Source organism: Otolemur garnettii, unplaced genomic scaffold (genome assembly GCF_000181295.1).
Source record: "Otolemur garnettii isolate 467f Iridium unplaced genomic scaffold, OtoGar3 scaffold00121, whole genome shotgun sequence".
Classification (NCBI taxonomy): domain Eukaryota; kingdom Metazoa; phylum Chordata; class Mammalia; order Primates; family Galagidae; genus Otolemur; species Otolemur garnettii.
This window is the reverse complement of record NW_003852516.1, coordinates 421,170-436,295: the sequence shown is the minus strand read 5'-3', so window position 1 is coordinate 436,295 and position 15,126 is coordinate 421,170. Positions and strand designations below refer to the sequence as shown.

Here is a 15,126-nt window from a genome sequence, read left to right as displayed (position 1 = left end):
AAAGCTGATGGATATTGTAACTTTTTGGGCACTGCAAAAAACAAATACTATGATCAACAAAAAGTATAATGTGCTGGTAATTTTATGGTGGGCCCTGTTTTACTGCACATCATTTTTGGAGACGTGCTGACGCATGAATGGCACACAGACCCACCAGAGGCACCACTGATGGCCAGATTAGCAGGGTTATCCATCAGACTTCATAGAACAGGCTGACCTCTGGGAGGAAGTGGTATGGATGTCAGCATGGGCCCATTAACCATCCTAAGTTCCAGGTGCAGTGGCTCATGCCTGTAATCCTAGCACTTGGGGAGGCCGAGATGGGTGGATTGCTTGAGCTCACGCGTTTGAGACCAGCCTGAGCAAAAAGTAATACACCATCTCTACTAAAAATAGGAAAACTGAGGCAAGAGGATTGCTTGAGCCCCAGAGTTGGAGGTTGCTGTGAGCTATGATGCCATGGCTACTCGTCTCAGACAGCTTGAGACTCTCAAAAAAAAAAAAAAAAAAAAAACCACCTCATAAGTTCCATTCCTTCCTTTAAGAAAAGGAGACTGTCCAGGGCTGGTTTGGGTTTGCATGAGGCCCATCTTTAACTATGAGTGTTTCAGGGAGAAGAGGCAATGAGTGCCAGGCAGCTGGCACGGTCAGGAGCCGACTACACTGGTAGCTGGGCTCAAGCTGCTTTGCCAAACCCTGCCCACTTGGTTGGAGCCCTGCCTAGCAGCAGCTGTGCTTCAGGGCCAAGACTGACGCTGATCACTAGCCATGCCACTCGATCACCAGATCTGAGTAGACTGTCCCACAACACAACATCCTCTGTCCTACAGGCCACACTCTGCATTTTACTCATATTTTCCATAACGCTTGCTGTTTTTCCACTGGATTAATATTAGAGCATAGTTCTTTCACCACGTGCTAATTCACAATAAGCAAGATGAGGAATTTAGATCGACTGCATTGCTTCAATGGGATTAATTTATATATTCAACTGGTTTGGACATAAGAAACCCATGCAGAGTTGGTGGTAAATTAAGGCACTGGCTTTATATTACAGGTATTTAAAATTCTGTCTTAGCCAAGTGAAGATTCAGAGACCACTAAAATGTGAGCCAGATTTGCTTGTCACAGATTGCCCAAGAACTGAATGCTGCTTTAGCTATTCCTTGAGGGGAAAAATGTCTTAGAAGGCACCAATGACTAAGCCTTGGGCATATGTGGGAAAGGAAACATTATCTTTTGTACGATTTCCAAATATCTTTAAGTAGCAGTCAACTTAACGCCAGAGTTTTAAGATCAGAGCTCTGCTTCTACTTCCTGGCTGCCACCCCTCATGGTCAAGGCCCTCGACCGTTCTTCTAAGGGAGCCGTACGTACCAGTTTCTCCATTTTCATTAACTTCACGTCTTGTTGGTGCAGCTTTTCATTCTTGATCTCTAACACAGCTTTCAGGCTTTCTAATTCTTGCTCCAGATACATGATCTGTGGGTTTTTCTAAAAAGGACATAGCAAGACATCACTCTGACTTATGCCCTCCAACCCCGTGGTCCACATTTTTTTTTTTGCAGTTTTTGGCCAGGGCTGGGTTTGAACCCACCACCTCTGGCATATGGAGCAGGCACCCTACACTTTTGAGCCACAGGTGCTGCCTGCACATTCTTAATATAAAGAATTATTAATTAAATAAATAAACCTAATTAAAGGTTTATTAATATAAACCTTTGATTATATTTGTCTGGTGCATAAATAAGTACCAAGTGGCCTCTATCCCCTTACAGCCGTTTCAAAGACAGGGGTGGAAAAGAGGAGTTAAGATCATTTTAATCTCAAAGACTTTGAACATAATATTGAAAACAAACATTCTACTCATTAATCGATAATTGAATATGCAGAAACATTTTTTCCTCAAATACGTTATTGGAAATGAGAAAAACCATTGCTGTCCTAAGGGACAGAACTCTGGCTGGAATGCGGGCAATCTACAGACCTTTATGGGTATTTGGAGGGAGAAAAGGGAGTAATAGTTTGTAACCAAAGTAACTGGTTAGGAATGAAAAGGCAGAACCCGTACAGGGCTTTCTGGAAAATAACAATGTCCTGAGTCTTGAGAGTTTTCTTATGATGGGACTATGGTGCTAGGCCATTAAGTCTAGGGCAGCTGTAACACCCCCACACCTACATGGAGTATATAGCACATACTCTAGTACGGTCCTTTTTTTTTTCCCCAGTTTTTTTTTTTTTTTTTTTTTGGCCAGGGCTGGGTTTGAACCCACCTCCTCTGGCATATGGGGCCTGTGCCTTACTCCTTTGAGCCACAGGCACCGCCCGTAAAGTCCTTTCTGAGAGAAGCATTGCATACGTGAAGATGTCCACGGTGTGACTTCCAGCCCCAATCCTTGTTTTGGGAAATTCAACTGAACCATCAAAACGTTATTACACACACTGAAAATGTTAGATCTACTGATCAGGGTTTTTTTTTTTTTTTTTGAGACAGAGCCTCAAGCTGTCCCTCTAGGTAGAATGCCATGGCATCACAGCTCACAGCAACCTCCCAACTCGTGGGCTCAAGTGAGTCTCCTGCCTCAGCCTCCCAAGTAGCTGGGACCACAGGCCCTGCCACAATACCTGGCTATTTTTTGGTTGCAACTGTCATTGTTGTATGGCAGGCCCAGGCTGGATTCAAACCTGCCACCTTAGGTGTATGTGCCTGGCACCTTAGCCACTTGAGCCACAGGCACCAAGCCTGATCAGGTGTTTAATGAAGGTCTTTCTTAGATAAGATTCAGTGGTGTAGAGAGATAATCAAAACTATTCTCCAGGGCAGCATTTTCTGCCCTGGACCAATCCTGACTATAAACTCATCTTCAACTCCAGGCTCTTTTGAGAGTATTTCAGACTAGCTGGAAGAGAAGATTTGAAATGTTCCCAATATCCCAAATGATAAATGTTCCAGGTGATGGATATTCTAAAGGCCCTGACTTGATCATTACACCTTCTATGCATGTACAAAACTATCACAAATATGTACAAATAGTATGCAACAAAAAAGGTCATATATTTCATCCTGTATTTTACATAATGTCATTGTACATTTTCTTTATCCTGAAAATAGCATATCCTAATTCCTTTCTGCTACAGCAAAATTTCCTCTGTTGATTTTTAAATTAGGAAGCCTTGTACCCGGTGCACTTTCTCCTGCTTCTCTGACAGCCTGTCCCTCTCTCCCTGACCCCACTCCTGGGGGTTGTCTTTCCCACGACCCCAGCGTGCCCTGCCAGGAAAAGTCTGGGCTATTGCTGAGTTCCTGGATCTGTTTCCTCTTGAGCTCTTCCAACGTGGCTGCAGTAGAACCAGCTCCTTTGTGTCCTAGGAAGCTCGCTACAACCTGTGCCCTGAGCCCTTACGAAGGTTTGTTCACACTGCCATGTAAGTCTAGATTCCTTTTGAAATCACTGGCTTTTCCTAAGAATCTTTCAGAATAAATAGCTTTGAAGTTGCCTCACATATGACCTCATCTCATTTTGTCAAATGGTTAGAGGGGCTCCCAAGGGGATTATCCCCCAAAGATCTCACTCAGATGTCCACACATGGGCTTTGGGAGCTGGCCACAGATTTTAAGTGGTGAAAAGCTTTGCTTCTGCTCCCAGAGCACAAAAATGGAGTGAAAATGGTGGCACCACAGGCAGCACCAGCAAGAAAAAAAATTTCCCAAAAAAGGCAGGGGGTGGGGGTCAGGGGACTACGTGCACCAGTCCATGTTGCAAGAGAAAGGTGAACTTGAGCTTACACGAGATTTATCTATACGATGAAATATGATGCATCCATAAAAAATTAAGTACATGCTACTACATGAACCTTAAAATGTTATGCTAAGTGAAAAAAAGACTATAGATTGTACGATCCCACTTGGGTAAATTGTCCGGAATAAGCACATCCACAGAGGGTAAAAACACAGTGGAGGACTTGGTGCCTGCAGCTTAGCGGCTAGGGCACAGGCCACAAATAAAGGGGTTGGCAGGTTCGAATCCAGCCTGGGCCTGCCAAACAACTACAACAAAAATAGCCAGGCACTGTGGCAGGTGCCTGTAGACCCAGCTACTTGGGAGACTGAGGCAAGAGAATTGCTTAAGCCCAAGAGTTTAAAGTGGCTGTGAGCTGTGATGCCACAGCACTCTACCCAGGGTGACATAATGAGACTCTGTCTCAAAAAGAAAAGCACACTGGTGGTTTCCTAGTACTGAGGGATGGGGACAGACACCCCACTCTTTGTGGGGTGATGAACTATTCTAGAATCAGGTACTGGCGACCAACACACAACTTTATACCATCGACTGTACATTTTAAAAGGGTAAACTTTGTGTATATAAATTATATCTCAATAACGTTTGTTTTTTTAAAGAAAAGTCTTTGTATAAAATCCTGTTCTCCCTCCCATCAATAATTGTCTTGTTTTCCTGAAGGTAATAGCTTAGACTACTCAAAATATATTGGACTTCATCTGTAGGTCATTTTTCAGGATATATATTTTAAAAAGTACCACTAAAGAAGCTGGTTTAAAACAGTTTGAAAAGCACCTCCTGAGACCTGAAAAGGCTTCCAAACCTGTATTACTTCTCTGGCTGCTAGACACTTAATGGACTTTACTAAAAGGCAATTGAGCATAAGAAAAATTCAACAGTGATGAAAGGACACACGTAACTTACTAAATTTGCTTTCTCTCTTGATACGCTTTTTTGTTCTTCTACCTTAAGCTTTTCATTTAAAGCATCATTTTCACTCTTCAGGTCATTGATTTGTTTCTAAAAGACAAAGGAGGAAATGGGGAACAGAAGTTAATGAGAGGACACCAGAAACGTGGCAGGAATGTGTCAGAAGCACATACATGGCACCCCTGGGGTGGTTTTTTGCAGGGCGGGGGGAGGACTATTGAGATTCACCCACCTCTAGTGATTCCTGCTTCTCAGAAAGTAAATCCTCCAGTGATTTCTTTTCTATTTCATGGCTTTTCTTGATTTCTGGAAAGAAATAAGGCAGTAACAGACCATGAGATCACAGCACTGCACAACCACTAAAGCCTGTGAGGGCAGGAGCGGGTTACAAAGCCACACGGCCGTGCTACTTGACATCTGGAGGGTGCTTTCACCAAAATTAAGCCACCTGTTCTCAACACAGCCTTTCGAGCTGGGCAGGGAAGACAGTCCCATTTGATGACTGAGAGCGCCAAGGCCCACAGGGGCCAAGAGACTTTGGGAACAGTGGGTGTCCATGTCAGGGCAGGCTCCCAAAACCCTGGCCTCCAGAGCCTGGGTCTGGAGCCCTGCCCTCTTTTCAATGAACCAAGCAGAAGTCTAAAATTAAACTCATTTCTGGCAGGAAGGAAGAAAAAACAGTGTTTACTAAGTGTCCCCCCGGAGGCAATTTTTCATATTATCTCTGACCTCACACAACTATTTTTCTGATGAGAGTGTCCTCACTAAAGGTCACGAAGCCAGTTCTTGGCACAGGCCGACTTGCTGCTCTGGTTATAGTGGAAAGACTTTGGCCACACTGCCGATTCTGCGATTCTGTTCTGAAAGAAGGGCTTTTTATTCTTTTCCTTTTGCTTTAACTCTTCCAAGGATGGTAGAGGATATAATAATAAAGACTATTTTTTTTTTTTTTTTTGCAGTTTTTGGCTGAGGCTGGGTTTGAACCCACTACCTCTGGTATATGGGACTGGAGCCCTACTTCTTTGAGCCACAGGCACCACCCAGCCTCTTTTTTTTTTGGACAGAGTCTTACTCTGTCAGCCTGAGTAGAGTGCTGTGGCAACATAGCTCACAGCAACCTCAAATTCTTGGGCTCAAGCAATCCCCTTGTCTCAGCCTCCCAAGGAGCTGGGACTACAGGCACCTGCCATAGCACCCATCTAGTTTTTCTATTTTTAGTAGAGATAGGGTCTTGCTCTTGCTCAGGCTACTCGAACTCAGGTGATCCATCCACCTCAGCCTCTCTCAGTGCTAGGATTACAGTCATGAGCCAGCTCCCAGCCCCACAAAGCTCTTTATTCAGCAAGTGCAACCCACACTTCACAGCAGGGCTGGTCAGCAAGAGCAGGTAGTGTGCATCCTTCCCTGTGGCCAGGATATCCGACACTTTCAACTTCCCAGGGACCTAAACTGGCCACCATCATCACCACCACCGCAGCCACCACCACCACCATCACCACCACCACCAAAAAGGCCTTTAAAATCTCCCAAGTACATCCTACTTTCCGGTACTTACAGCAAATTATTATTTGCAACCACAGGGGTAAAGGGCATCTGTTAACAATGACCAACACAGAAAGTGACCAAGAATACTCCAGACCATTAGCACAGGGCATTCTCAGAAGGGGAAAGTTATGAATCATTTCCGTCTAAAGACAGACCAGGCTGTTCCATTAGATCTTTTCCTGTTTAAAGACAAAAAAAATAGTATCCTTGCCTGAAAGGGAGGCTTCGTAGGCCGCCTTGAGCAGTTCTATTTTCTCCGAGTGGCTAGCTTCAATTTCCAACTTAGAGGTTTCGTGGGCAGCATTTAAGTTGTCAAACTATAACAAACAAAGCCAGAGTTTAACAGTAAAAGTGAAAATCCTCAGCCGAGTAAGCGAGTAGCTGCATTAGGACTTTTTACACAGAAGCTTGTCCTCCAGTTTAAGGGCTACGTAGACAAGGAAAGAACTGGGATTTGCTACTCCCAATGCTCTGCTCTGTCCCACCCCTAGACCACAGACACGGAAGCCCTCCAGGGGCCACTGATGGAAATGGCTGAGTCCATCACAGGGGATGAGGGTGTTTTTCACTGCGACAGGCCACATGAGCTCCATGCCTGCATGTTAACCACTGCCTTCTAGAGTAATCACTGTAAATATTTGCTAAATGAAAACAGCTAAAAAAAACAAAGCAGCCAGGAAATTAAAAAGAGGCTTATGACATTCTATTAAGTGAAAAAAGTAAGTGGCAATTGAACAAGGGCCATTTAAAAGAAATGGCTTGGTGCCTATAGCTCAGCAGCTAGGGTGCCAGCCACATACACCGGGGCTGACAGGTTTGAACCCAGCCTGGGCCTGCCAAACAACAGTAGCAAATACAACCAAAAAATAGCCAGGCGTTGTGGTGGGCACCTGTAGTCCCAGCTACTTGGGAGGCTGAGGCAAGAGAATCGCTTAAGCCCAAGAGTTGGAGGTTGCTGTGAGCTGTGATGCCACAGCACTCTACCAAGGGCGACACAGTGAGACTCTGTCTAAAAAAAAAGAAGAAACATAAACCACTGATTTGGCACCACCAGAACTGCCTACAATGGAATCATTTCTGGGTAGTGGAATAAAGGGTTCTTTTAAAAATTTAATCTTTTCTTTCTTTCTTCTTTTTTCTTTCCTTCTTTCACTCAACATATGTACATTGCTTTGGTCATAAGAAAAAAAATCCAATTAACAACAGCTTTTTCTCCTGTTAAGCTAAAAAATAGAAACTCATCAAAGGAACTGAGCAACAACCAGAAGTAAACAGCCGCCGCCAAGAACATGCTCCGCTCCCCCAGGCACAGACCTGCTCTTGCAACTGAGTTTTATACTTCTCTGCTTCTTCTACGTAGGTGTCCCGAAGCTTTTCGTATTCCCTGGTGTAAAATTCTTTCAGCTGATTCTCCCGTTCTGTTCTATCGGCCTGGTGCTGCCGGACAAATCCCTCATAAGCTAGTTGCAGCTCATTCCTGGATTTTTCTAATTTCTCACAGGTGGTGGAGGCAGTGACTGAAAAGAGATGAAAAAGAAAAATGAAGATGACAGTTCATTGGTTAAATGTCCCAAATTCGTAACACTGACGCACAGCTGTGATCACACCAGACACACAAACACAACCATGACATCTCTCTGGTGACCAGAGCTCCCAGCATACTAATATGGAAGGGAACTGTAAAAAGGAACAAGGGGAGATGATCTCTGGTGACAAAACAAAAACAACAACAAAAAAACACCCCCAAACCTGACCACCAAGCAGTAAGAACAGTACTTGGGGAGAGCCAGGGTGCCAAGTGAAAAACCCTCTTTTGCATGGTGACCAGGTCAGCATAGTGGCCACCAAGAGAGGAACCTCAGACTGGCTGCCACATTTCATTTATTATGTATTTATTTATTTGAGACAGAGTCTCATTTTGTCACCCTTGGTAGAGCGCTGTGGTGTCACAGCTCACAGTGACCTCAAACTCCTGGGCTCAAGCAATTCTCTTGCCTCAGCCTCCCAAGTAGCTGGGACTGCAGATGCTGGCTGCAATGCCTGGCTATTTTTTGTTGCAGTTGTTATTGTTGTTAAGCAGGCCCGGGCTGGGTTCGAACCCGCCAGCCTCAGTGTATGTGGCGTAACTGCTGTGCTATGGGCACCGAGCCTGGCTGGGACACTTCTAAGGTCCAGTTACTCCACTCCCAGCCTGTGAGTGCAGCAGCTCAGACATGGAGCAGGAGGACAGAGCTGGCAGAGCAAACACGTGCGCTTTAAGCCTGTACTTCATTCGACCTGATTTCAGTTTGTTATTTCAATTACCATGGTAATAAAATCAGAGCATCCTATCTCTTTCCCACCGTTACAAAACAGAATTCCTAACAAGGTTAACATGGGACAGAAGAATGCGTGTGTACAGACAGATAGCTCCGTGTACACAAACTGTAATCATCCTAAAGATCTCAAATCTCTCAGGAAGCCTGACCTTGATGGCTTCCAGCCTTCCATCACTCATCTGTAAATACAGAGAAAAGGGGGGCTCCATGTGACTGGTCAGTCTGTTAATCCTGACCTCTCTTTTAGTACAAAATGTCTATTTCAGGAATTGTAGAAAGAAAAAAATTGTTTTAGGGTAGAAAAAGAGGATAGTTTAATGACGATTCTACCTAAGAAGGGTGAAAATGGCAGGTTCTGAGGACAATTCTCCTACAAGGATGAGACTTCTTTCCTCAGGAATACGCCACATGGTGGCAGAAATACTGGTCACTTGCTCCGCCTCAGTGCTCTTTCAGAGGCAAAAGGGGCCACGCTGAAATAATGGCCAAAAGTATCTGCTCTAGAGAACCCTTAAGAAAAAAAAAATGCACAAATATTTATTTAAAAGGGAGAGGAACTAACCTCTAACAAACAAAAACTACTACTTGATGCCTGGTGTAGAATGGGGCTCTGTGCGTTATCTTGTGGAACCCTCATAAAGGTCCCCTGGGAATCTTATTCCTAAATGTATAAATATGAAAACTACTTGAAGAGAGAGTAAATAACCCGCCCAGAAGTGCAGAGCTACCGGGTGGGAGAGGGTGGGATTTTGGTGAGCAGTCCAAATTCTGATTCTGTCTGCACCCCAAGCTGGGCCCTGCGTTCCCACCAAGCTGCCTCTCAGGCCAAGAGCTGATAAGGCCCACGGAGGGGCCTCCTGAGAGGCTTCCCGTGGGGCTGAGAACATAGCACCCAGATGCATGGCAAGGCCTGGGCAGCTCCTAGGGCGCTGTGGGGCAATCTATGGGGTTCACACCTCATTAAGGAGGACCAGAAGGTTTGGTCAAATGTTTAAAATAATTTTTCAAACAAACTGTGGTCTGCTGGTGGGACTGCAAATTAGTATTTGTGCCAGGGGTCCTCAAACTTTTTAAACAGAGAGCCAGTTCCCTGTCCCTCAGACTGATATAGGGCCAGACTATAGTTTAAAAGGAGGGGCACTGGCAGCAAAAACACCCAGCAGGCCGCAATAATGTCCTCGGTGGGCCGCATGTGGCCCGCAGGCCATAGTTTGAGGACACCTGGTGTACGCACATTCTTCTGTCCCATGTTATGCTGTTGGGAATTCTACTATTCTCGGGAATAATCTAAAAGGGACTACTTCAGACTAGAAGAGCTTCTAAGTGGGTTAAGAGTACACTCCACCTGCCAGATTTTACCACATCTGCTTACAATCAAACAACCATCATTTTGATTATACAACCTCAGCACATCAGGCTTTAAAATCAAATAGGATACACAAAAATCCTTTCCCATCAGCCACCGGACAGGCCATTTCCTGTGCTTACCAAAAGAAGAAAAAACAAAAAAAACTGAAGCTCAGAGAGTGTGCAGTTGTGTTGGCCACCGTGGGAGAGGTGACGAGAGGACACTGGGGGACAGATGGGAGGTGATGGGAGAAAATGGGTCAGCTGGGGCAGCGGGCAGCTCGCTGCTGTTACTCACAGCCCAAAGCAGCAGGCCCTGCCCCAGGTGGTGACGTCAGCCTGCAGCTGTGCACAGACCTTTGCTCTGTTTACAGTGTGGTGAACAGCTGGGCCCCGAGGATCACTCACACAAATGGCTTTAGCTTAACTAACTGGACTGGGCGCCTAAGGAAACATTTATTTAGCATAAAGACTCGTCAAATATTTCTCAAACAATGCACATGTGAATGTATTATGGCTCTCAGAGTGCTCCTCAACTGTGGTGACATGCTGGGGGGACAGGTGTCAGCCCATGGTTTTAGGCCCCGGACTTCCCTGCACTCCCACCAGGGCCAATGGCCTCCAGACTCCATTAGCTTTCAATTAATCGATCGGACACCCCAAAGCCAAGACCACATGTAAAGTCTTCCAGAACTTGGAATAAGTAAGCATGGGACTTTCTCCCAGTGCTAGATGAAGCTGTTTGATAGACGGTAACACACAAATACAAAACCCACACAACAAAGTCCAGGAGGTCCTTGTGTCCTTGCTGTTTTAATCGGTCCATGGATTGATTTTTAAAAGCATATATATGTATGACTGAGGGGCACCCAAAAGACCACCGCATGTGGAAGGTTGGATTGTAACCTTCATATGCACATTTGCAAACTACAAAACCTGTCTCCAGCAATCTAGCTTGAAGTGAGAAATAATGGTTTTCAGAATTTATTATTTTTATTAAAACAGAGTCTCACTTTGTCACCCTATGTAGAGTGTTGTAGTGGCATAGCTAACAGCAACCTCAAACTCTTGGGCACAAGCAATTCTCTTCCCTCAGCCTCCCTGGTAGCTGGGACTACAGGTGCCCACCATAACATCTGAGTATTATTATTATTATTGTTTGTTTGTTTAGCAGGTCCCAGGCTGGGTTTGAACCCAGCAGCCCTGGTGTACGTGGCCAGGGCCCTAACCACTGAGCTACAGATGCCAAGCTGGTTTTCAGAATTTAAAAAGAAAGAAATTATCTCATTTACAAAATCATCCTCAAAACATAAGGCCACCACCTTAAGATTAGAAGTCAATATTTATTGCTCTGGAATGGACCAGCCCTGAGAAGAATTCTCGGCCAATGACAGAGAAATGTTAGAGACCCTCCCTGACAGTTTAAATCACAGTTATCTATGTGAGGAAAAACATTTCATCAGAAAAACCAAAATGGTTTAAGTTTTATCTTTTGATTAATTATTTGGATGATGCTAGGGGTGGTGCCTCATGCTTGCTTGTAATCCTAGTACTCTGGGAGGCTGAGGCAGGTGGACTGCTTGAGCTCAGGAGTTCCAGACTAGCCGGAGCCAGAGTGAGACCCTGTCTCTAAAAATAGCTGGACACTGTGGTAGGCTCCCTACTGGGGAGGCTGAGGCAAGAGAATTACTTGAGCCCAACAGTTTGAGGTTGCTGTGAACTATGATGCCACAGCACTTTACTGAGGACGTCAAGACTCAGTCTCAAAAAAAAAAGAAATTACTTGGATGACATCTGGAGAGAGTGCATTGCCATAATTGAACATCACCTCTAAAAAATAGAGCTGGTTTCCTCCCAGGTCCACTAGCACTGTGGTTCCCAAGCCCTGCACTGGGGACTGTACCGATCTGTGTCGGGAGCACAGCAGGTGAGCGGCAGGTGCGCCAAGCTTCATCTGCGTTTACAGCCGCTCCCCATTAAGTGTCTCACACCTGAGCTCCACCTCCCGCCACATCAGCAGCAGCAGCACATGGGAACGCGAACCCCACTGTGAACTGCGCCCTTGAGGGACCTAGGGTGCACGCTCTTACAAGAATCTAATGCCTGATGGTCTGCGGTGGAGCTGACCACATGACAACACACTTCGAGTGTCACTGTCTCCCATCAGCCCCCCAAAGAGACCACCTAGTTGCAGGAAAACAAGCTTACACCCAGTGATTCTGCACTCCGGTGAGCAGTATAATTATTTCATTATATATTATGATATAATAACAACAGAAATAAAGTGCACAATAAATGCAATGGGCTTGAATTATCCTGAAACCATCCTCCTCCTCTTCTACAACCCCTAATTCTGATCTGTGGAAAAATTGTCCTCCACACAACCAGTCCCTGGTGCCAAAAAGGTTGGGGACCGCTAGTGGTTATCCCAGCGGAGTAGGCATGGAGCTATTACTTAATTAGTCCTCAGGGGTTTTTCTAAGAGAGGAAGGCCAGACTCTTATTATTTCCATCTCATGGAGACTCATTTCCCTTGGTTGACTGATAAGGGTGCGGTTTACACAGGAAAACGTGACACAGCCATGCCCCTAAATTGTCACTTTTATTCTGAAACGATATAGTGTTTCTTAGGTTTTATATCTGAGTAGCAAACTTTATCCTGCAACAACCACAAATATTTTAATGCTCAAGAATATAAACAAATGTCTTCACAGAAGAGAGCCAGATACTTAGATTCGAAACTCAGCCACGCCACTCACCTGGTACGTGATTTGAGCAAATTAGGTTTTCCAAATCTGAACTTTCTCAGTTTTTAGATGGAAATAACGTCAGTGCCTCCTCGATTGGATTAAACAAGATAACATGGGAAGCTCCTGGTCCTGGCACCAATCAGAGGAACAGGGCAGATAAATGTCACTACGATTATTATTACTAGCCTTGCAAAACTCCACCAATTCAAATGTGTTTGAAGGTCCCTCAGAGACGTGCTTGGGGTTCCATAACAGAATATAATGCTACCAAAAAGCGGCATTTTTTTGTCTAGTACACAAAGATAAATACACACACACAAACCCTCACACAGGTAATATAGCGTACCCACACCCACCTCAGAGCTTTACCCCCTGCTACTCTCTGCCTTGATATTATATGCAACAAAATTTTCCTGACTTTTAGGAGATTGTGTCTAAACTAGACCTATCATAAATATTAAAAAAAAAAAAGAAAAAGAAAGAAAGAAAAGGAAAACTAAAAACTAGGGAGGTGGGATCCCACGGGAGGCCAAGCCAATTTTCATGGGGCTACATAAGTGACTGTGAGAGAAGGAGCTAGACAAGAAACCAGCGGATTCCATTCCCAAAGTGCACGCACACACTCTCCCTGGATGCTCTGGCAGGCCTGCCGTGGGCGGTGAACCTTCCCCTGGAGCCGAGCGTCCCTTCTCTGCTCGGCCTAAGAATGAGGAACTCCAAATGCAGCTCTGCTTGCCTGCCCTGGGCCCCTCTCAATTTCTCTCCATACCTGGACCGAGCTAAACACAACTTTCTTATCTTACTTCCCCTATAGCAGGGTGACCATGTCGTAATGTTTTTCTTTCAGGGGAGATCCTATCAGGACACACTTCCACGCTGTGCTGATGACTCTCGTAACACAGGGTCTGTTTTTTGAAATTCAAGGTACTAAGATCACTGAACTGAGGACCCAAGAAGGCCTTTTAAAAAAGCAAACCGACACTCTGCAGACAGGCAGGACCCCAGACTGTCCCACAAACAGACATTTCCAGCTTTCTGGACCTGTGTGTCCTGATGCGCAAGGCCGGAGTGACCAGCACTGTGCTGCCAACCTCACAGTTTGGGGAGAGTAAAGTGAAATCCGGGGTATAATTCTCCTTCATAGAGGGAACCTCATAGGCTATCTGTGGAATGGTCACTTTCTTATAAGAGTTCTATGGTTTGATTCCCGAAATGTACCCTTTGACACGGCCAAAAATTTGGCAGACGTGTTAGATAAGGGTCTTTTTCTAAATTTCCAAATTAGCTACAAATGGCTGATTGCTCTTAGGCATTCTATCAACGACTCCATACCAACCAGTTTCAAAGTCTTCCACTCATCATAACTTTTCCAAAGACCTCACTGTGAATCCTCCCATAAATAGTATCACTTTACCCTTCAAAACGCAATTCTTTCTTTAAAAGTGCTCTTTTAAAGAACGTGTATTTTTTCATAGAATATCGCGATGCTTTGAGTTAATAAAATCAGCATCACCACAAATCTCCCTTTTGCTGAAGAGGAGATGGAAATGGCAGAACAGGATCTGGACCCCAAGCCTCTTGCAGAGCACCGGCACAGGACACCAGACAGCTTGGGGGCCGCTATTTTCCCAATGAGATACAGGAGTCAGAAGCTAATTCACACAGACAATGGGCGCCTCAGGTCGCAGGCCTTAATTCTCTTGGTGGAAGTGCAGTTGAAAAGACTGCATGATAAGGCAGGTAAAATATGACCTTTATTCTCTCCCCACGCTGATCAGTCCTAATGCAGTCTTAACTCACAGGTGGGGAGATGCTCTGGCCCAGCCGGCCTGCCTTCATCTTTCTCTGCAAGCCCAGGTGCCAGCTGGGCCTTCTCTGAGCCTCCAGCTTCTCCCTGCCAACACTCTTCCTCCCACCCCTGAAGCGAAGTCTCGAAAGCCTTTGCTGTTTCTCAGCTACGCACTGGCCGACAACATACTGCAAAACAGACGCTCTCCCTGTCACAACAGTCTACGCATAAATGAAAACATTTAGGACTAAAAGGAGACTGGAGACAGAGGCATGGCTGAATCACTGACAATGTAAGATTCAGGCGCATTTCGATTAAAAAAATAAGTTTATAGTTAATAAAAAGGTGATTGTGAATCAGGTATTATTCTGTCTCTCCTCCTTTCTGATCGTTTTTAAGGCACAAGGGTCAAAAAGAGTTGACAAAACTCCTTAGCATAAAATTTGGTAGCTTATTTATAAGAATGGGTTCAATTCAGTGGTAGCCATATGATAACTTTCACTATGTTAACCTGACTTTTTTTGTTGCTGTTGAAACACAATCTTTGTTGCCCTCTCTAGAGTGCTATAATGTCACAGCTCACAGCAACCTCAAACTCTTGGGCTCAAGCAATCCTCTTGCCTTAGCCTCCCAAGTAGCTGGGACTACAGGTGCCCACCACAATGCCT

General features: G+C 45.0%; 1 protein-coding gene across 10 annotated transcripts in view; it reads right to left on the bottom strand.

The window, feature by feature from the left end:
• The window catches only part of MTUS1 (microtubule associated scaffold protein 1), a 150,806-nt gene that overhangs the window by 4,489 nt on the left and 131,191 nt on the right, over nucleotides 1-15,126 (bottom strand). For all 10 annotated transcript variants that reach the window (XM_023517781.1, XM_023517780.1, XM_023517777.1 and 7 more), the window contains 5 exons: nucleotides 7,569-7,771; nucleotides 6,466-6,571; nucleotides 4,942-5,015; nucleotides 4,704-4,799; nucleotides 1,378-1,494 (listed from right to left, as the gene is read on the bottom strand). In XM_023517781.1, coding sequence (XP_023373549.1) covers nucleotides 1,378-1,494; nucleotides 4,704-4,799; nucleotides 4,942-5,015; nucleotides 6,466-6,571; nucleotides 7,569-7,771 — 596 coding nt within the window. The remainder of the gene's footprint in view (nucleotides 1-1,377; nucleotides 1,495-4,703; nucleotides 4,800-4,941; nucleotides 5,016-6,465; nucleotides 6,572-7,568; nucleotides 7,772-15,126) is intronic.